We start from the raw sequence: 22850 nt of genomic DNA, 5'->3' as shown, positions 1-22850 counted from the left end.
AACAGTCCCTCAGATTATGACTAACCCACACATGAGTCGAGAATGGACAATGTTACTTGCTCTTTTCATAATTTTATTTACACCAACCATCCCAATCCAAGTGTATCCCAGTTTTTTTTATTCTGAAAATCTGGCCACCCTACACAGTGCACCTTTAAGATAACAGCAAGCCTTCCTTTAAAATGTTTTGGTTAGCTTTCTTTACAGCCTGTTTATACGTTTTTAATACATTTCTACCTTTGGCCCATTTCATTTACCTCACAGCGGGGTTCAATCTAATATCAACACATTAGTGAGAGGAGGCTACCCAGCATGCCGTGTTTTCACCTTCACGATGTAAGACACCATTGAGCCTTTTGGTAAACAACATGTTAAAAGTCAGTCCACGTGACTTATTCCCAGCAGAGCAGAGGATGCATATTAAGTTGCGTACTCTATACATTTTTACGGTACGTTTATTTGCAACTGTAAAAATCAAATAAGCTAGTGGTGTTTGCATTTCGGCGCATTAGATGTAAACAGGTGTGCTAGCTTTCATATTTTGGACTTTGAAAATGCTACGACTTCCTCTCGAGAAAAACATCAATATTTACCAGAAAAGAACACCCCAAAGCCGCTAGCATGCGCTTGAGTAGTGCTGCCAGGTAGCATCTTGTGTATCATCGAACTCCTCATCTTTATTCATGATATTTTTTCATATAAATTCTCCTTCAGACTTACCGCAGAGGACATGTTTTGACAGTAAACTCCAAGCATACTTGAACAAGCCGGATTCCAAGGTAAAGTTGACATTCCTTGGTACCATGACAGAAGAATGCTGTCCACTAAAGGACGTCTCAGGAGGCTAAACTAACAGCTAATATGCTAACTATTCACGCTATAATAGGGTGACCAGACGTCCCTTTTTACCTGGGACAGTCCTATTTTTGAGCCCAGTGTCCCCTGTCCCAGCATATTTATCCAAAACCAGTGATTTGTCCCAGTTTTATACAAGAAATGTCTGAGGTGTCCCAATTTTTGACCAAGCTGATACCTGCCAATAGTGAGGAGAGGCCTAAACTGTCATTTGTTTAAATAAAATACAGAAAAGATGCTTAAAAAGAACCAAACACAAACAAAGTGTGACTAAACTAAGTACTGGACTGGGATTAAACCAGGCACTAGACCGGGACTAAACCAGGTACTAGACCAGGAACTAGACCAGGTACTAGATCAGGTACCTGCGCGGGACTAAACCTAGGGTGACCATATTTCTGTTTGTGAAAATCCAGGTGTAGGAGGTGGGGGCATCGACACTGAGCTACTCTCACATCGCAACCTGTGCACATGGCCTCCCACTTCCCCCAACCGGGACGGAAAACTGAGAATTTCTTGTGCAAGTCATTGTTAAATGCACATTTGCGCTTCAGCATGTTGCAAACTGACCAACTGTTTGTCTGCTCGCTCCTTCTGAGTGCACAGAGAGCTACGAGAGCCACTCAATTTAATGGCGCCAATGAAAGGTAATGAAAACCTGGACATTTCCATCACTTAAAAAAAAAAAAAAAACCCGAACACCCAAGACAGGATGCAAAAAAATGGCCATGTAAGGGGAAAAACAGACGTTCGGTCACCCTAACTAAACCAGAATGGCGGCATCAAAAAGTGTCAGAGTGGGGGCATGTCGGGGTGGAGGGTTGTAGGAATAAGGGTTGCCGCCCCCAGGTTCTAAACCGGAACTAAACCAGGACTAGACTGGGACTAGACCAGGTACTAGACCGGGATTAAACCAGAAAATTTACTGGGATTAAACCAGGTACTAGACCGGGACTAAAGCAGGACTAGACCAGGACTTGGCCAGGTACTAGCCCGGGACTAAACCAGGTATTAGACCAGGACTAAACCAGGTACTAGGTACTAGACAGGGACAAAACCAGGAATTCAACTGGTACTAAACCAGGTACTCGACCAGGACTAAACCAGGTACAAGACCAGGACTAAAGCAGGACTAGACTGGGACTATACCAGGTATGAGACCGGGATTAAACCAGGAACGCGACCAGGACTAAACCAGGTACTAGACAGGGAGTAGACCGGTACTAGACCAGGACTAGACCAGGTACTAGACCAGAACTAAACCAGGACTAAACCAAGTACTAGACCAGGACTACACCAAGACTAATAAAAATTTAGACCTAAAATTGATTTGAAGGGCCTAAGTGTTTTAGATTGCCTTATTAATTCACTCCACACTTAAGGACTGAATGCTTAGCACTCTCACCTCCCACAGTAGGAAGGTTCCGGGTTCAATTCCTCTGGGACTTTCTGTGAAGTTTGCATATTCTCTCTGAGTCTGGTTGGGTTTTCTCTGGGCACTCTGGTTTCTCCCATCAACCCAAAACATACACAGTAGTTAAAATCCTCCCGCTAAGGTAGTCCTGACCAAGACTTGGACCAAGATTTGGAGATGGTCCCCCTGCTCCTGACAGGTTTAACCCAGAGACACTGAAGGATAGGTCAAATGCAGAGGACACATTTGCCTATGGGGATAGGAAAGTGTACCTTAACCTCAACCTTATTCAATTACAGGTGTTTTCATTGTTCCAAAATACCTTGAGAAACATGCATTCTTACTATGACTCTCCACAGACTTGACTTGTAACTTGGCATCGCTTGTGTCCATGGAGATAGACAAGTTTAATGCCAAAATTGTAGACAAAAAAATCTGGAACACTTTCTTAAAGGGCCCACAGTACACTATTTTCTGATTTATGTTCAATGCTGTTTCCATCCAAAGCATACCTTGAGTTGTGTTTCATTCACACAAGTTTAACACACAAACCCTCCATATTTAGGATGAATTCTACTCTCAGAAAACACTCTGTTCCACCTTGTGATGTCATGTGGTAATATAGGAATTGCTCCACTGTGTTTTTAAACTCCATACACGTTCACTATGAAGCATTTTGATCATTTTAGCCTGGAATGGCCAATCTCTATTGAACAAAGGATTGAGGAGGATTAAATATAAAGGATTACTCAAACATGTGTGAGTAAAGTAAGATTATATAATGGTTATATTATATAAGACATTTTATATTACACAATTTTGCGTTATGTAGTACCTTTAATTGTAAGTGATTCTAAACAGAGAATCCATTCTGACATAAACCTTTCAGCAACAAGAGCCTCCAGGTCTGAGTGAATAAGGGAAGTGCACTTTACATGGGCCTGATAAACATAATGGACTTTAATCTGATCAATGTCAATACAAATGTAGTGTTATTACTCCAATAGACAAACATAGACTCTGCTGACAGGAGTCCTAATGGTGAGGATAAAACACCATGTGATTCAATGGCAGAGCTGTGGCCAGTGGAAGGATATGGGACTTATTTGGAACAATACTGCCTCCTGCTGGATGTAAGTACTATTCCTGACCTGCTGTCACTGCTATTCAGATGTACTAGGTAGAGTAGCAAACGTAACTACCTGCTACAGCAGGTATTGTTTATAACCAGATTTAAACTGCCTCACTCCTACTACTGTTATTGGCAGTAGATCAATCAAATCAAATCAAAAATCAAATTTTAAAGGTGTGTTATGTCACTTATCAATCTTTATTGACACAAGTGAAGGATTCTAATCTAGTTATCTCTCCTGGGCCCTACTTGACTATTCTTATGGTTAGCAATATGATTCATTTTCCATAAATATTCAAAAGCATGAGACAAAACAATACACCAACATTTCCCAAATCTGATGCGATGTGCCTAAGTTTCATTAGTGGGAGGCACAGTGATTGTATTGTGAGAGCACTCTAAAGTGGAAGTGACTTAACACAGATAGTTGATTCAAAAGTAAAAACTGGGACACCCCCCGTTTGAGGTGGTTGGTAATAATAACATTGTGAAACGAGTGCATAATTTAAGAAAACCGTTTTGCACTCGGCCCATTCATGACTTACATGTGAGTCAGTACAGTCACATTTTGTTTGTGCTTTGGTCATTTTTAAGCGGCTTTCTGTATTTTACCCCAACAAATGACAATGTATGCCTCTCTTTACTGTTGGCTGGTTAAAAAAAGGAACACCAGGGACATTTCTTATATAAAATAGTGACAAATCAATGGTTTTGGATAAATCCACTGAGACAGGGGACACAGGGCTCAAAACTGTGATTGTCCTGGGGAAATCAGAACATCTGGTCACCCTATGTTAGCAGTTAATACCCCACAGAAGTGTAACACCCCCTCTATAGATACAACGTGAAATATACTACAACTAGAAAAGCAGTCAGAGAGCACAGACCTCCGCCAAGGACTACCCCCATTTTTTATATAAATTGTGATAAAATCAGTCTTCTGGATCAGATCCGGATCAGCCTTTGGAATATGAAAGAGGATCCCATTGACCATCCCTGAGTCAAATTTCATGGGGTTTGGTCAATAATTAACCGAGATATTGAGAAATTTTTGTCCCCATTTACCACAATGTTAACTAAAATTTCAAAGTGATCCAGAATCCAGGATTTCTTCCGGATCACCCCCAAAATGAAATCAGTTCTTCCTTTTCACATTTCCAACAAATCCTGAAAATTTTATCAAAATCAGTCCATAACTTTTTGAGTTATGTTGCTAACAGACAAACAAACAAACGCCGTCAAAAACATAACCTCCTTGGCGGAGGTAAAAATTCAAATGTCCAAAACTAGTCCAAAATATCTAGAAATGCTTTCAAATATTAGACCTGACCAGAGTGACCAGATGCCCATATTTCCCCTGGACAATCCCAGTTTTGAGCCCTGTGTCCCCTGTACCAGCAGATTTATTCAAAACCAATGATTTGTCCCAGGTTTATACAAGACATGTCATGTCCCAGATGTCCTTATTTTGGACCAATTTGATCTAAACCAGGACTATATCAGTTTTGTTTGTTTTTTTCAGGTCTAAACCAGGGCTAAACTAGGACTAAACCAGGACTATTTCAGGTCTAAACCAGGACTAAATTCGGGCTAAAATTAGGACTATATCAGTTCTGAACCAGAGGAGCATACATTGCATTTGTTTAGCCAAAATACAGACTGCTTCTGTATTTTGTCTCTCAGATTACACACACTGATCCACACGTGAGTCGAGAATGGACAATGCAACACGCTTTTTTCACAGTTTTATTTATACCTATCACCTCAACCCGGGTGTGTCCCAGTTTTTAATTGTGAAAATCTGGTCAACCTGGACCTAACCCTCCTGCCTCCCCACATGTCCCTTGCAGCCCGAGTCTGAGCAGAGCCGTCTAATTAACGGCGTTTACTTTGACAAACATCTTTTTCTTTGGGCTCTTTGGCGTTTGAAACCCTCCTGTGTGCAGAGTGCAGCTGTTACCTGCGCTCCTGCTCCCACAGAATGGAGCGCAGTGTGCGCCGCTACGTGTGAGCGCTAATCAAAGCGAACAGGCGCGCTCATGTTTTCTGATGACGCATTCAAGGCCCCCGTGAGCTCGGTAAATGCAGCGCCGGCAGCCTTTTCATTACATGCGATTTTCCACATGGCTGTATGAAAACTGTGCACTCTCAGACAGGCTCAGAGGCAAACATTATTAGTGTTCCAAATGAAGTTAAAGGCAGAATTACCACCTCATGAAATAAAGTCAGTTTTTCATGATGCTAAAGGTTTGTTATTTTAAAGGCCCTGTGCCTAATTTTACTGTCTTAAAACATGAAAAATAGAACTAGTTCATTTTAAACGGTTTGCAGTGGTCCAAAGTTACTCCTTACCTACCTTATACACTCTGGGCGTCCAGTTATTCACCACACAGTTTATGAGTGCTTTTCACAACAGAGCAGAGTAAAGTTATGGTAATGGCTAACAACTAGAATGCTAATGTGCAAGTTCTGATTATTGTAGGGTGACCAGACATCCCTATTTCCCCAGGACAGCCCCAGTTTTGAGCCTTGTGTTCCCTGTCCCAAACCATTGTTTTGTCACAGTTTTAAGAAATCTTCCTGGTGTCCCTATTTTGACCAATCTGATACCTGCCAGCTGTAAAAAGAGGCATAAAGTGTCATTGTTTTGGTAAAATACAGAAAAGCTGCTTAAAAATCACCAAAACGCTAAGAAAATGTGACTATACTGACTCACATGTTAGTCATGTATAGTCTCTGCATAACAATTTAATTACGCACTCGTTTCACAATTTTGTTATTACTGAGCACCAAAAAGACAGGGAAATCCCAGTTTTTTATTTTGAAATTCTGGTCACCCTAGATTATTGGACAATAAAATGCTTAATAATTAGATGCAGACTGCACACAGTGGAGTTATTTTGACCTCAAGAACTTCTTATACAATATATTTGAACTGAGGCAAGACAAACTTAGCTCATATACATACAGGTGTGTTTTTTGAGGTGTGTTTTTTTAAGCCCATTCACCTTCACAGTCTCATTCTTTATGCTTGTGTCTCTGCTTCTGTCCCTTACTCCTGTCATCTTGCCTGATCAGCCAGTCTCTTATACAGAATCATGAAAACCCACCATTCTAACTTGAGATGGTCCAAGCACTGTTGCTGTTTTGTATTACGTGTCTCTCAAATGTGGAAGACATCTAAAAAATTCTCATAACCTTCATAAAAAAATCTACAATTTATTTTACCTGAGATTAATAAAGAGTTTAGTGCTTTGATGGTTGATTCTGCAAAAATTCTGTTTTTCTTTTTAACCATTTTGTTTTGACAAGGACAAAGCATGTGTTTCCCTGATTGGTTAATCCACCTGTCAATCACACCCTCAGGAATTGGAGAGACAGGATACAGCTCCAGATCCACTTGGGTTTGTACATTTTGTCAAAGCATGTGGTTCTGGTTGGACAGGTAAACATCTCCTGGTGCCAGCGTCAGCCAGGATCCTCCAGGAAACCTCTGCTCTGTGCGTCACTGCATTTGTCACTTTCATATTTTCATCCAGGAACTACAAACCCTGGGTTTGAACAGATGAGATCACCTACACAACACAGAAAAACTATGAAAGGTTTGCTCTAGATCCAAAAAGCAAATACGAAATAAGTTCTTTTAGGGGGAAGCCAGACGTCAATGTGTGGATACTGTAAAATACTGAACTGTTACACTGTAAATTGTTAACTTTATGAAACACATATATAATAATATAAAATCTTGCAATAAACACATTCTTTGATATGGCATTAAACTATCTTGATGAAGACAAGGCGATGTCACCAATCCAAGTTAAAGGTCAGATCTGTGGAGACGAGTCCACACACAGAATGCATGTTTGTCAAATTATATTTATAGCTATAAAAACTCCTGAATAACAACTGAATAATTTTAAGATTGAAAAGATTAATGCAACACTGAAATATTTTCAAGCAAAGCAACAACATCTGTATGAAAACAAGACAGTAAATAGTTTATAAAGTATTTTATTTATGTATTAATCATGCAGAATGCAGTACAGTTACAGTAGAAAACAGGTTTGTTCTTAAAGATCAGTTCAAACAGTATAAAGAGGTAGCAGTAACAGCTATAGGTCAAGTGCTGGTATTTGGGTCGATATACAGTGCTCTCCAGTTATATTGAAAGCCTTTAAGGGATTTATGGACTAAACCAGGACAAAATCAAAAAATAAACCCGGACTAAATCAGAGAAAAAAAATCTGAGAATAAACCAGGACTAAACCAAACACTAAACCATACTAAAATAAGAACTAAACCAGGACAAATCATGTTTTCTGTTGACAATTTGAGTAAAAATGTAAAACTTTCAATTTTGGTAGAGTACACTGTATTCTATGGACAGAACAGACAGTTGAGATTTCTCACTTCTATGGAATAAATAATGCTTTAGTGACTTATTACCACGAAAATAACATGAAAATGGACACAGAAATCTTCTCAGGAAGTTATCAGAAATATGTACAAGAAACATGCCACCATTTAAATAATCATATGGGATTATACAACTACATACAATGGTTAATGGCAGATAACATCATCTTCAAAAGATACAAAACAGGAGTCTTAACATAAACTTTTACAATAACTCTTAAGTTCATTAATAATTGGAAAATGCTACTTAAATCATTTGAAATTACAGTAACACAATGGAGTGAAAAAGTAAAATCTGAATGATCTGATTAATGTTTCAGTAACAATATAATAAAAATAATAGTACTTATCTGTAAAAAAAAAAATCACAGAAATAGTAGGTATTCGCAGATGTATTAGACCTCTAGAGGACATTAATAGTCCATGGAATCCAACAATTATCCCACAGTCACAAGATGGCGGTAGTAAATGCCCAGACAGCTGTTGCTACGTGACCTCTAGAGTTCTATTCAGTTGAATGGCCTTCATTGATGCATATTATAAAACTATGACTGAAATTATGAGTGAAGATAATCCCTGATTGTTCCCCTAATTTTACATGAATGTGTGTGATACTTGTGAGTTCACAAACTCCAGAATCCATCTTGAACGTCTCCTTCAGCAGACAGATTGGACCAATCACATCACAGCAGTTGTTTGGGCAGAGCTAAAGATGAAGCACCCACACGAACAAAACAGCGACGCAGATGAACGTACATGGGTTGCTGATGACTCTTTCAACGTAAGTGCCATCGGTTTGGTTTGTGCCAGATTTAATTTTGAGACAACCCAATTAATTGGGTAATAATAATTTTCATGGCAACCTTTGTGGCCTAATAAATCATTGCACCATTTTATATGATTACAATAATAATTTTGGTGACTGTGTCATTAGCAGTGCAGTAGAGTCCAATGGACTATGATATGTATACACTCCTAACAGAACCAAATACACAGTCTCAGAGAGGGGATGAACAGGTCTAAAACACATTGCTCACTGAGCCCCAGATGATGAGGCCAATCGCCACGGCAACCACCACCGCAATAGTGATCAGTATGCAGATCTTCTTCCGTGAGCTGCTCTGAAAGAGGAGAAGAAAAACAGACACAATAAAGACAAAAATCCAATACAATAATAAAGGACGTAAAGTAGAATTTTGCTTTTTGATGTTCTGCGTCCCCCCTCCCTTTACTCTCCGTATTAAGACTCCCCTTTCTGAGTGCTATCACAACACAATCAATGTGCTGTGCATTCCGTTATGAAACTACTGCACAACACATCAGGTTTGTCAAGTAGTTTGTTTGTATCATATTTTTGTATAATTATGAAGGTTCAAGGTAGATTGCTCAAATATGCATAGATGACATTGAAAACCTCTTCAGGCATGTTTTTGATGAGGAAAAATTAAAACATGGTAGAAAGCTCAAAAAAGTCCATTTGGCATAATACCCCCCTCTTTAATAACTTTTATGCCCTAGCACTCACCTCTTGTATAATACTGAGTTATGGACAGCGGTGGTTTAGCCTCAGTGACATCATCATTGTGAGTCAGAGTCCTGTTTTAAGCCCTGGTTCAGTCTGACCTCAGTACACTGGCACATATGAGGTTTGTATGCAATTTTGGCCAATGAAAAAAGGGCTCCATAGACTGGGGAAGGTGTGGAGAGGAAATATTCGCCTAATTTAGTCAACAAATAACTGTGTTGCCTGAATGAGCTACTGTAAGTTTATATTAAGTCATCCGCTCCAGTGTCATCACCCTCCGATGCTATGGCAACCCCTCATTAAACAAATAAAAACAGCACAGATGCCAGACATGAGTAACACTGCATCCAGAAATAAAATGCAGTTATTTTACACAACAGAGAGTCAGTTGGTACATCCAAAAGCTGGTGGCTCAAATCCTGATTTCCTACGCTAGTAAAGTTTATATATAGTCAAATCCACAAAGTGCATATGACAGGTTTTCATGTTTTTCTAATTTTGACATGGTTTGGTGGGATAGTACAACAATGATTACAAAAAGCAAAGGAGCAAAGGGAGAGGAGACTCAGAGCATCAAAAACAATATTAATACACTGTTTTCAGTGAAGACAGCATTTTCAAAACAATAAAATGTAACACGGTGATCTAAATATGCTATGTCTTAGCAGTTAATACCTCACAAAAGTTAAATACTCCTACCATACCTGGTAGTCTGCGGCCCGCGCCAGATTCTGCATGCCTCTGTGGATGTTCTGGTCAGTGCTCTCTACGTTGGCCTCTATACTGTCTGTTCAATATAAAACATACACACATATATGCAAGATCAGAGCATGTGGAACAGAGAAATGCAGCACAGGCCAAAGGTCAAAGGCTGTTTACTCAGAGGAAGCAGAGTCCACAGAAAACACATAGTACATAGTGCAGAGGTCAGAGGTCAGGGTCCTGGTTGTGGTCAACCAGGTTGTTTCTGAGGTAATACACTTTCATAGAAAACTTTCAGCTTGTATTTGTCCCTGAACTGAGGATGAAATACAGGAAGTGCTCCATTGTGTTTTTAACCCCCATGATTCACTAGAATCATAATTTCAGCCCTGGAAATGCCAGTCGTTACTGAACAAAACGGTAAAAACTGATCAATTGAAAACTACCACTACCTTATTTTTCAACTATAAGTCGCACTTTTTTCATGGGTTGGGTGGACTTATATATCAAAATTTTCACACTGACAGCTGCGAGAGGGCTCTAGGATTGTGTGACAGTATCTGCTACTCGTTTTACTCCTGTACCACTGTCACTTGGCTCTACTGCGTACCAACTGGTATCATGTCAGTCGGTCGCACCATTACTTCTGTATCACTGAAAATTTTAAATTTAAACAAACTTATAAAGATAACCGAAATCATCCTGTTGGGATTCAAGAAGGCTGGAATAATTCTAACTGAAACTGATGCCGAGTATGTCGACAGCTACACAGAAGAGGGAGTGATGCTCCGTTTACCTCCGAAGGTCACAGAGTTGTTCAGAACTGACACAGAGGATGAAGAATTCAATGGACTTAGTGAGTTGAATTGAGATGGAGAGTTTGGTAAACTTGTTCTGTTCTGTTGTTTATGTTATAATTATCTGAAGAACTGTTCATATGTGACGTTAACAGCCTGTTGTTCTCTGTTCTATTGTTATTACTATAACTTGCCTTTCAAGATGAAATGTTGGTTCCTGGTCTCTGATTTTATAAAATAAATTTACCCCAAAAGGTGCAACTTATGTATGTTTTTTTTTTTTCTTCCTCATTATGCATTTTTTGGCTGGTGCAATTTATACTCCAGAGCGACTTATAGTCTGAAAAATATGACATAACAAGGAGGAACAGCGCATTTTGAGCTTGGGAGATACAGGCACACTAATAATAAAGGATTACTCAAACAAGTGTGAATGAAAACAAAACACTATTTAAGGTATATTTATGATGAGGTAACAACATTATAAAGTGTCTAAAAGTTCACAAGTCAGTTTTGCGTAATGTAGGACCTTGAAGTTCTTTTCAGGACAAATCGCCTTTGCAACAACAAATACTAAAGATATCAACACGGCCCATTTCATCAGAGCAAAGGTTATGTGACTCACCGATCAGCTCTCCCTGCTCATGCACCATCATACCCAGGTCTTTAAAGATGTCATTAATGTCCACAATGTCCGACTGTACAAACACACAGATATATAATGAGTTAAACTATTAGTCATAAATATTACTCCAGTAAGTCTAAGTCGTACCTCCAGCTGTCTGATGGCTTGCTCTCGCTCCTGTATCAGTCTCAAGTCCTCTTCAGTCATGGCCTCCATCTCCGCTTGCAGCTGCAACTCACTACATACAATTCAATTCATCATTTTCAATCATTTATTTAATATTTAATTAATACTGATACTTTGCAGTGATGTCACGCTGGGGGTGTTGTACATGTATGTTTCTGGTAGAATCATTTAATCAAAATGGATTTAAACAACATATTTCAGCCCAGGGATGGCATCAGCTGCAAAGTATCAAGTTTGTTTTAGAGGAAATGACGCATACCTAGAAAATGCAGGTACATTTCTGAAACCATCATCGGCTTGACCTCCCTGAAAAAAAAACAAAAAAAACTTTATTTAAATTTTTATCACAACACAACAAAAACACAAAAATCTTGCTATCTTAAAAAAGAAAGTCCTGAAATATATAGGACCTTTAAGGAGTTGATTGACTACATCTAGTGGTCAAAGTTAGTATTGCAGTTCCACTTCTGTTTAATTGCACATGAGAATTGTGTAATTTTGGAGGGAAGTGATCTGATGAGTGATAATAGAGCTACTGTGACACATGATTTCAGGAAGGGGACCATAATGTGGTGAAAGTACTGAACATTTGAAAATATATATTTTAAGTGTGAATTATTATTATTACCTTGTAGCTAATCATTCATTAAAGTGTATATGAGAGGAAATAGCGCTAAGTTCTAAAGTACAAATCTATCTATGTCATCAATACTGAAATTCCATCCAAAATCCATGTACAATTTATGCACAAGGAAGGCATTTTTATGACAGTTTAAACCTTCATTTAATAAAAAATAGCTTTTGTCATTTATTTTCATTAATCTAATCATAAGTCTTGTTCAATTTTTGGTTAGCATTATGGTTGCTAGGTAACAGCAATGGAATTACCACTACATACTGTATGTCATAATATCTGCTATCCATGTCCAACCAGGAAATAATAGTATGAACTTCACTGAAATCATAGTAAAAACTAGAATCAAAAACAAGCCAAGATTTTTAGTAAAATCTTAAATATAATTATGCTAAAGATGCACTGCGCAACGTTTCTGGAGAAGGGTCCGTAAAATACTTTTCTCCATGGAAATATTATTGCTTTGTCTAGAATGTTCCATGGTATTTATCTCAAGGGAAACGACTACAGATTACATTACAGGTCAGATCTGTGGAGACGTAACCCTACTGACAGAAAGAATTATTGTATTTTTGAGCAATAGAAACACTCGTAATGGAATATTCCAGGCAAAGCAATGACATCTCCATGGATACAAGCAAGTCTTCAGAAAAGTTACACAATGCACCTAAACTGGGTTTTCGTGGAATGAGCAGCCTATCCCGTCATATTAACCTTGAATCACTTTTGTAACCTTAACTGTTTGTTAGCAAATGGACACACAGTAGATTCTGACCTCATGATTTCTCCCAAAGTTAAAATGCCTGGATAAATATTTGCGTATTTGCGTACACTATCAGTCAAAAGTTTTGACACACATTTCTTCTTTATTTCTATGATTATTTAGAATGTAGATTTTCACTGAAGGTATCAAAACTATGAATGGGCACATATGGAATGCAGCAAACAAAAAATGTATGCAAAATAACTTAAAACTTGTTTCAGATTTTAGATTTTGAAAAACAGCCACCCTTGGCTTTGATCACTGCTATTGACAATTCTCAGTGAGAGGAGACCAAGAGTTTGCAGCACTGACAACAAAGCGGAGGGTGAATACTTTTAGAATTTGAATATAAAATATGTTTAGTTGAGTTATTTCAGTTTTTTTCTTTGCTACATAATTCCATTTATCTTGCATCATATATTTAATGTCTTTCATGCGTATCTAAAAAGGAGAAACTAGTAAACAAAGAGAAACAACAATGAATGTGAGAGTATGTCCAAACTTTTGACTGGTAGTGTTTTTCTGTTTATTTCAGTTTGTCCCTCCTTACCCCAGACTGAGGCACAGACAGCCGGGATGAGGCTCTGACCCTGGCCACATACTCCCTCTCCTTGTTGGCTGCTTGGCGTTGGATTTTCTGGAAACTGTTGAGAGCTGCTGAGAACTCGTTCAAAAGCCGCTCTTTTTGGAGTTTTCTCTGTCTCTACAAAAACACAAGATTTACATAAAATAAATGAGAGGAACACAGAGGGGGCTTACCTGACCAGCCAGAACCACATGGGGGTTAGCAGCTTTTACACAGAAGAAGACAGGGATTTTTGTTTATTATATTACTTATAATTGCAGCCTCTTTGATTTGATAATTGTGTTTGATTTGCAATTCAATGTGTAACCCTCATTAGAGCATGTGCAAGTGTAAACACAGTCTTCACTTGGCACAAATATATTGAAGAAATATTAAATAAAACTACCTGGTCAGGACCCACAGGCAGAGCAGCAAAAGCCTTGATCTGTTTGTCTGTGTCTTTGGCCAGCTGGTTCCCCTGCTGCTGTTTCTGCTGCCTTTAAAATGTACAGAGTACATCTATTACATAGTTATTACACATTCAAAAAACATCTATACACTGGTCATGTGTTTATAATCTTAGAGTGAGTCATACATTTAAATATCTTGAATTCAGAATATAAATTTTAGGACATTTTTTACGAGATATACTACAGTATTTACTTGATGGTCATAGATTATTTATTTATTATTTCTGACTTGGTTCAATACATACAATATCAATACAAGATTAAAATTCTGAATTAAAGACAAGGGACAATATTACACTGTTTTCTGATCTATGTGTTTAGGTCTAGGTGTTTCCTCATCACAAACATACCTGGTGTTGTGTTTTGTTTCATTTCCACATGTTTAATACACAAACACTGCATATTTAGGTCACTTTGTGATGTCATGAGGTAATTCAGATTCAAGATTCAAGGATTTATTGCCATAGTCGCAACTGCCTATCTCTATTGACCTATGGGTATAAGGTAGCTGTAAACTTAAAACCCACAAGCTAAACTGCATTTTGAGTTTTGGAGATGTAGACAGACTAATAAAAAAGGATTATTCAAACATGTGTGAATGAAACAAAACAATTTTGAGGAGGTAACAATATTATAACATGGCTTAAAGCTCACAAAAGGCAATTTTGCATAATATGGGACCTTTATCCACATATTCTACATGAGACTATATATAATTTTGTATGTGTTTATGACATATAAAAACATCTGCTTATCATGTGTTAATAATCTTACAGTGAGTTTCTGAGCTGGCTGTCATCCTGGTCTGTTCCAACAAGAGACACTGCCCTCTGAAGCTCATTGGCTGAAAAGACAAAATTATCATTATCAGCATTATTCTATGAGATGCTATTATGTGTGTATATATATATATATATATATATGTATCTTAAAACTTTTGGATTATTTACTGGTGTGTGTATATAGTGTCACCATGGTAACTGAAAACATTGCACTGCAGAGATATATGAAGAACACCCCCAGACTGATGTCACTGCAAACTATCAATGGAGAGGGGTCTTACTGAGCAGGGTGAGTCTCTGAATGTTGGAGGTGATGCTGTTGACCAAAGAGCTGGGATCAGGAAACCCAGCCTGGTACGCCATGACAACAGCTGCAACAGAAGTACAACTAAATTTTAAAAAAAAATTAAAATTAAAAACACTTTTTGTTCAAAAATATACTAAAATACAAGATTTTTTTTGCGTCCATGCTTCCTTACTCAAACCCCACCTGAGCAACTGTGGGATTACACAGACATATTTCTTTGCAAATAACTTCTGTCCAACACTGGAGATTTAGGCCAATAGCTGATAAGTTAAAAAGTGCACATTTGGGCCCCACATATTGACCAATGGGTATATCTGTTTTTCTCTAATAAAGAAAGAGAGCTACTTTATTGATCCAGAGGGAAATAGTAAACGTGCACTACCATTTATGGTGGGAGTTGCCCACAACACCTGCTTGTCTCCATGGAGATGTGCCTGGAATTTTCCACAAGAAAAACGTAAAAGTTAATAATAGAGATAGAGCAGGCCAATATTTGCATTTTATAGCATATCGGCTATCAGCCTTAAATCTCCAGCACAGGTCGAAGCGTTATTTTAACACTTTAGTGTGAGGACGTAAGTGCACAAAATGTGACTACACAACTCTATTTTAGGTCTGTGGTAAAAAAAAAGAAGCCGTGAGTTTGTACAGCCCAAAAATATTGGCAGAGCTTGCCGGTCATTGTTTTCTAAGGATTCTAAACTAAAGTTATAAAAAATCTGCCATAAAAACACACACATTGGTCGATCTCTTTTTAAAATACGTAAAAACATGCATTCTTATAAGCAAAGTTGACTCTACACAGATCTGTCCTGTGACCTGCCATGGTGCAGTTACCTGCTTGTCTCTGTGGTTTAATAACAAGTTTAATGCAATACTACATTATAGATAAACCAATAACATGTCAGCAAGGAGACAGGTAGGTGGTAGAAATCTGAACCACAGTCGGTCTTGACACAAATATTGAAATAGGATTCTTATCAGCCACATGCTTGTATTTGGCACTTTGAGGCCGGGTGTGATCTGCCAGCACAGCCCAATGGAACCCAGTCAAGCACACTTCCTGCCCTCCTAAGACTCTAGACAGACTGGCTAAATGCTCATAAATGACACACATTTAAAGGACCCATATTACACTATTTTGTACTATGTTATAATATTGTTTCCTCATCACAGACATACCTGGAGTTGTGTTTTATTTCATTCACGCATGTTTAACAAACAAACCCTGCATATCTAGGCTGAGTTCTTCTCTCAAACCGAAAACACTGTCTTTCACCTTGTCATGTCACGTGGTAATGCAGGAGCTCCATTGTGTTATTAAACTGCATACGCCTTCACCAGAATCATTTAGATAATTTCAGTTCTAAAATATCCAATCTCTACTGAAGAACTGGTAGAAGGTAGCTGTTAACTTGAAAACTACCATTTCATGACATCACAAGGTGTAGCACAGCATTTTGATCTTGTTAGAGAGTGAATGGGAGAATGAAACAAACCTCAAAATCAAGTATGTTTTCGAGGAGTAAACGACATCATAACATGGCTGAAAATTTACAAGAATACATGTTGTGAAATTAAACTTTTCAACTTTTTACCTGCGTCTGCGCCTTTAAATGCAACTGGCAAGAAAAAAAAATGCGGAAATCACGGCAGTTTCAGTAACAACTTGTACCAAAAGTCAAACGAACAATGACAGTAGTTTATATGGTATCGCCCTAGCGTATTTTGCCTATTAATTGTGTAAGAATTTGCCAGATCTTGACTAAAATCACATTCACGTTACGTATTCAAACATTTCACGTCTTCTCTATCGCGCGTAACAACGTCAGATCAACTAAATGCGTGATTGAAGTTGGTCTAAGTTGGTCCTATCGCGGGGCCGCTGTAGATATTGAAAAAAACTTAAATATCTGAGTATTAAATAGTTGAATAAAAGTTTACCTTGTAGCAGCGGCAGCGGTGGACTGTAGCTTCCTGATTGTGCGCCACGCCCCCGTCACGTGATCAAACCCGAGGACAGCTGTCACAAACAAACATGATGGACTTTTGTGGTTGGAATAAATGTGGTAGGCTAATATTGTGTTATATTTAAGTTGTTTGTAATTATTTAAGTGTATATTTTTTGTAATTATGCTGATTTGATTGGAAAGCATTTTGGTCACGCTGGCCTGAGCAATGGGCTCTATTCATTCGGATTGATTAAAGGCCCTGGACATTCATAAGGCCTATTTGCAATAAATTGTGATTTACTGTAGAAAATCTCAGGCACCACAAACATCCTCAAGGTGACAGACCATTAGAAAAGTTATATAGCGCACCTTTAACATGTACTGAAGTAAAACATTCTGATCAATGCTTCAGTGACCCGGGACTTGGACCCTATGAACCTGTTTCATAATTCCACGTGGAAGAGCTCAGTCTCATATCGGACTATTGGCTTATGTCTGTCTGCACATTCTCATCAATACCTCAAGTGTCCTCACAAAGCTGTATTTGATAATATTCTACTTATTTTGTACAACAAAAGTAAGCTCGTTATGGGTTCATTAGAGTAATTGCTAAGGATGGCTTATCTCTCTGTATTGATTTGTGGTTATGAGTTTTGTGTATCTAAGAAAAGTACACAACGTTATCTGGAGCTAAAGATCACTTGGGCTGTTGTGGATGGGTCAGTGTGTGGGAGGAGAGTGGTACTTAAGTCCAGTTGTGGTGCCTGTCCTCTGGGTCTTGTGTACCTGGGTCCTCTCTCAGAACCATGCGGTCTCTGGTCATCTGCCTGGTCCTTGCTGCCTCCTGCTGCCTCTCCAGGGCTGGGGTGATCCTGGACAATGGCGCTCCGGTGATGTGGGCACATGCCACAGGACAGCTCACGGATTTACCCATCACGGATGGAGTGTTGACCCCTGACCCCTGGCACTATCTGCATCGAATGAGCTTCTACCGTCTCCTCATTGCCGCCACTGACCCCTACATGAGCTCCATGGGTCCTGGGGAAAACCAGAGCCCAATCTGGGGTCTGCCCCTTCAACTAGGGTGGATGCTCACCTCAGGTACTTGCTCTGATTATGCACATGTAAAGGTGTATTTTGCAACTTTTCTTGTGGAGAAAAAAAAAAAAACTTACTTGTTAGCTAGTGTGTTCCACAGTATGGCATTAAATTCAGTCTTGCATTTGTTCATTTACTTAAAATATATATATATATATATACATATACATTGGGGCATTGGAGCAGTGATGCCTATAACTTGGCCTCTGTCCATAAAATAGGATCAATTTAATACCATTACAGACAAAAAAACAAACAAAAAACCTTTAGAGTGTAGCAGGGAGCCAACCTTCCACCTGAAAAGTTACATAGTGCACTTTTGGACTGAGTATTTGGATTACTTTCTATCTGCAGTATCAGGTTTTAAAATGCACTCTTGTTTGTCTCCCCTGCAGGTCGTCTGGCTGACCCCACCGGTCTCACCGTGTGTGGAAGTCAGGGTGGAGACACAGCTGATATGTGCATCTCCCCCAACAGCTGGTGGGGCTGTGAGTACTAAACTGAAACACACTAAATATAACTTAACCAAACCAAATGTATTGATGTGATACTTCATCAGGTGTTTTTGATGGTCATAGTTCTCTTATGCTGTAAACACACACCAAAATCAAATCTAATTATTGGGTTACAACAGTGACTAGCAGACATATTCCTGCATATTTAGTGTATGTTAGAATACAGTGTAGTAATAATAATAATGTGACACACTTGTAATGAGCTTTACAAGCTTGTTGAATCTGTACCATCAGCCTCTCCAATCACCACCAATCATTCACTTACACAGATAATAAGATAATCAATACTCCGACCTTCGGGTTGGGGGACCACTGCTCTATCACGACTCACTGTTGCCCATCCTGTACAAACATTATAATGCTTGCATCATTTGAGATATTCAGTCATAATCATAATCACAATCAATTGTAAATTAATGTAGCTTGTTTAATTTGCCTGTAAACATATATTTGACTTATAACTTTCTCTTTCAGGTGTGAACTACTTCAACTCCGTTCTGCCTTTCCTGTCTGCTGTGAAGCAAGGGTTCATGGGAGAGGGAGTTGTACGTATGCAAGAATATTCTTCATTGAGTAGTTTTCTCTTGAGTTCTTAGAGCGGTAGATTTTTTTGACTCACTATTGGTTTCAAAACAGACATAATTTATTTTATTTTATTTGTTTGTTTATTTATTTTTTGCAAATTAGGAATAAATAATGTAATAGAACTTTCCATATGGTCAAATATTTAGGCCAGAAAGCACTTTTTTAACAGACTGGCTTGTTCACATTGTGCAGATGGTTCAGATGCAGAGTCCCGCTGGAGTGGAGGGATTCTGCACAAACTATGACTCCTGTAAAGCGGCTTATCCCGATGCAATGAACAACTGGGACTCATTTTTCCAGGTGAGGATGTCAATATTTTTTTAAGGATTAAATTAATGCAGTTTAGTGGTTTAATTCTTATAGATGTTCACCCACATCATAAAAAGCTGTGGCTTTGATTTCTGCTGTGACAATGCGGACTGTCATTGTGTCCTTTTGCAAAACACTTCAGCCACATTGCCTGTATAAAGATTCTGATCTGAGTATGATCAGCATGAATGAAAGAATGACAAGTGCACTTTCATGTTAAAGCTGCACTATGTAACTTGATGGTGAAGGGTTTGCCACCTGTTTGTCTCCATGGAGACAAACATGCTTTGCCAAGAATGTAGGCCGTGGTCCAGCCCAGATTTACTGAGGGTGCAACCAACTTTCAGGGGTGTATTTACAAAATTCTTCCATTAAATGTCATGTTATGCACTTCTTCCTACTCTTTTTTGAGCATAATTACTGCAATATGTTTAATCACATTCATGTTGATGTCATAATATTTCATGTTGCTCAAAGAAATGAACTGAAGTGAACACCTGAAATGAGGGTGTGATGCACCCTTTTGTAACCCTGTGGACCCAGGCATGAAAGAAAGTTCATCAGTCTGGCATTATAGTTATCTACCTCCATTTAGACAAGCTGGTGACATCACCAAGACAACTTACAGGTCAGATCTGTGAAGTAGCATCTTCATGGTGTCAAACAGGTGACACATCTGTCATCATAAAAGTTATGGAATGCATCTTGTTTAATATTTACCCTGTGATCTATTAGACACAGTGAATGAACGTGTTGTCTTTTCTGTGTCCCAGGGCCTGAAAGACGCGACCACATCTCCTCTGCCCGACAACGAGAAGAAGGATGCCATCTTGGGACTGTACTGGAAAGCTCAGACCTCCTCCACCGCTGCCGCTTCTGCCTGCCATGAAAAGTACGACTGCGCTTTCATGACTAATTCAATTAAATACTGTTTAATTCTACTTGACGTTATTCTCTTTCCATCCTCCTCTTGCAGGTTAAACTCTTACTCTGGTGTAGAGAAAGCTTTTGCTAACAGTTGGTTAAATGCCGGAGAATATGTGGCTGCTGCTCATTTTCAGTCCAATTTGGAGCTGGCGTCACAGTTCATGTCTCCTCTGCCCGGACGCATTCTCAGGGTGAGGACACGAATACACTCTAAAAATTTAAGACCTGGATAACATGATTTCAATTCAGAATATTAACCTTGATTTAACTTGTTTTATTTAAAGAGGAGGTATTCTGCAAAATCTATTTTTTAAGATGTTATGCTATGTTATTATTTACCCCATCCAAAACATGAGGTTGTATTTTTCTCCTTTTTGTGCTTCTTTCATAAATCCTCTGTAACCTCATTAAACATGAGGTTAAAAAAAATTCCCTGGATTGTTGCATCACAGGTAAAAAAATAATAATAATCTTGTTAGATACATGGTCATCATTTTAAGTTCTAAAACATGAAATGCCACAGCAAAAGTACTCAAGAGCTACACTGATATGTGCAACACTCTGACCTGAGCTGTGCACATCATAAATTTGGGATAACTCTCGGAAGGTTCAAACGAATCCTCACGTCTGATTGGACGAAGTGTAACAACAGCAGCACAAGCTGAGAAATGAAACAGACATCTTTTCCTCCCCAAATGCACAAAGCTCTTCCTACTATATGTTTTTTTCTTTGGTATTTCTGACTGAAATTCATCTGTCTTTGTTGCCATGTTTGTTTTCGTTTGTTTGGTGCCTCACCATAAAGCAGCTTTTGTTTTGTGTTTTGTTCAGGAAGACGACGTCCCTCCAAACATTCCTGACCTGACCACAGAGGAAAACCACTCCCTCTACATCTTCTCCTGGATGAAGAGCATCGACAACTTTCTGGGTCAGTCCAAGTCCATTTTATTTATAATTTATTCAAAAAGAAATTTAAGACAATAAGAATATAATAAAAAAAAAAGTCAATTTAAACTGTAAAGTAAATAGAACAAAACCATAAAATGACAAGCGATTCAAAAGATATAAAAGGTGACTCACATAATATTACATTTAATCAGTCATCTATATATATTCTAAAAAATAAACAATTTTTACTCAAAAGTCCAGGCTAAAAGACCCATATTATGCTTCTTTTTTTTTTTTTTTTTTTTTTTTTTTAACAACAATGTTGTTTCCTCATCAAAAACATACCTGGAGTTGGTTTTAATTCATTCACACGTTTTACACACAAATCCTGCTTATTTATTTAGTCTTTAGTTCTTCTCTGAAATGGAAAACGCTCTGATCCACCTTGTGATGTCACGTGGTAATACTGGAAGTGCTCCACTGTGTTTTTAACCTCCATACACTTTCACTAGAATTATTTGGATGATTTTGAGACATGGAATTACCAATTTCTACTGAACAAATTAAAATGTAGCTGTTAACTTGAAAGCTATCACTACATATCACAAGGAACAGAGCATTTTGAGCTTTGGCGATGTAGACAGACTCATGTCCTGTACCTTTGTGTTGTGTCCTGCAGGGGGCACTCTTGCGAACATGTGGCGCAAGGCCATGTGTTCTGTGACAACTCGAGAAAGCGGACGAGAGATGCTCAGACAGCTCCTGTTCAACCCTGAGTACGCCACCTCCAGCTTTCTGTCCATTGTCACCTCCATGTCAACCAGCTGTGGCTGAACCAGAACTGACCCAGGACTAAGACCAGGACTAAACCAAGACTAAGAACAGAGCTAAACCAGCTTCCTCTCCATCATCCACCAGCTTTGGGTCTTAGGCCTGGACCAGAACTAAATCAGGACTGGACCAGGACTAGACATATTTTTTGTTACAATTTGGTATATACATACATATATATATCCCCCTGGGACTGGATCAGGACTAGACCAGACCAGAGTTAGAACTAAAGTAGCTTATGCCTACTTTGTTTACTGTAAATCAAGACTAAACTCTAACTAAACCAGGCCAAAATCAGCACAATTCACTTTCAACAATATTTTTCTGTATAGACCTCAAACTAGACTTGGAAATATTTAGATTTGTTTCTGCGATATTAGTTTTTGAAATACGCAACGCTTGTTTCAAATATATATTTATATATATATATATACTGCCTTCTAGTGGTCATCTGTTGAACGGTATCTTCAATAAACTTTTTTTTTACTTCTCAGAGTAATTTCATTCTAGAATAAATCTCATCAGAGTTGGGAAATTCAACTGTTGTGATATCAATTCAGATTTAAAGATTT

General features: G+C 38.5%; 2 protein-coding genes across 7 annotated transcripts; one reads left to right on the top strand and one right to left on the bottom strand.

The window, feature by feature from the left end:
• Positions 1-7396: 7396 nt before the first annotated feature.
• LOC110155058 (syntaxin-7-like) lies at positions 7397-17189 on the bottom strand. 5 transcript variants are annotated; one of them, XM_020919114.2, is made up of 10 exons: positions 17118-17189; positions 15148-15237; positions 14859-14928; positions 14021-14111; positions 13600-13752; positions 11912-11958; positions 11614-11704; positions 11467-11539; positions 10047-10129; positions 7397-8938 (listed from the first exon to the last, which is right to left on the bottom strand). In XM_020919114.2, exons 2-10 carry the CDS (start codon positions 15227-15229, stop codon positions 8837-8839), a joined length of 792 nt encoding a protein of 263 aa, XP_020774773.1. In that variant the 5' UTR covers positions 15230-15237; positions 17118-17189; the 3' UTR covers positions 7397-8836. The 5 variants fall into 5 exon arrangements, with proteins under 5 accessions (XP_020774773.1, XP_055005290.1, XP_055005291.1 ...); XM_055149315.1 differs by having other exon boundaries at positions 7397-8933; XM_055149316.1 differs by having other exon boundaries at positions 7397-8933; positions 15148-15254; positions 17118-17134.
• LOC110155056 (protein LEG1 homolog) lies at positions 17100-22768 on the top strand. 2 transcript variants are annotated; one of them, XM_020919113.2, is made up of 9 exons: positions 17100-17242; positions 17985-18226; positions 18619-18711; positions 19213-19283; positions 19516-19623; positions 20406-20524; positions 20609-20750; positions 21391-21487; positions 22127-22768. In XM_020919113.2, exons 1-9 carry the CDS (start codon positions 17238-17240, stop codon positions 22279-22281), a joined length of 1032 nt encoding a protein of 343 aa, XP_020774772.2. In that variant the 5' UTR covers positions 17100-17237; the 3' UTR covers positions 22282-22768. The 2 variants fall into 2 exon arrangements, with proteins under 2 accessions (XP_020774772.2, XP_020774771.2); XM_020919112.2 differs by having other exon boundaries at positions 17100-18226.
• Positions 22769-22850: the final 82 nt, after the last annotated feature.

The sequence above is a fragment of the Boleophthalmus pectinirostris genome, unplaced genomic scaffold (genome assembly GCF_026225935.1).
Source record: "Boleophthalmus pectinirostris isolate CB_2022bp ecotype Guang Dong unplaced genomic scaffold, ASM2622593v1 HiC_scaffold_13, whole genome shotgun sequence".
In the NCBI taxonomy this organism is placed as follows: Eukaryota; Metazoa; Chordata; class Actinopteri; order Gobiiformes; family Gobiidae; genus Boleophthalmus; species Boleophthalmus pectinirostris.
This window is presented reverse-complemented; position numbering and strand designations above follow the sequence as displayed.

Coding starts and splice junctions, on each gene's coding strand:
- LOC110155056 (XM_020919112.2), top strand. CDS start 17,932: ATGCGGTCTCTGGTCATCTGCCTGGTCCTTGCTGCCTCCTGCTGCCTC. Junction 19,624..20,405: donor ACTGGGACTCATTTTTCCAG/GTGAGGATGTCA, acceptor TCTGTGTCCCAG/GGCCTGAAAGACGCGACCAC. Junction 20,751..21,390: donor TGCCCGGACGCATTCTCAGG/GTGAGGACACGA, acceptor TGTTTTGTTCAG/GAAGACGACGTCCCTCCAAA.
- LOC110155058 (XM_055149315.1), bottom strand. CDS start 15,229: ATGGCGTACCAGGCTGGGTTTCCTGATCCCAGCTCTTTGGTCAACAGC. Junction 13,753..14,020: donor TGCCTGTGGGTCCTGACCAG/GTAGTTTTATTT, acceptor GTGTTTTTGTAG/AGACAGAGAAAACTCCAAAA. Junction 10,130..11,466: donor TGAGCAGGGAGAGCTGATCG/GTGAGTCACATA, acceptor TATATTGAACAG/ACAGTATAGAGGCCAACGTA.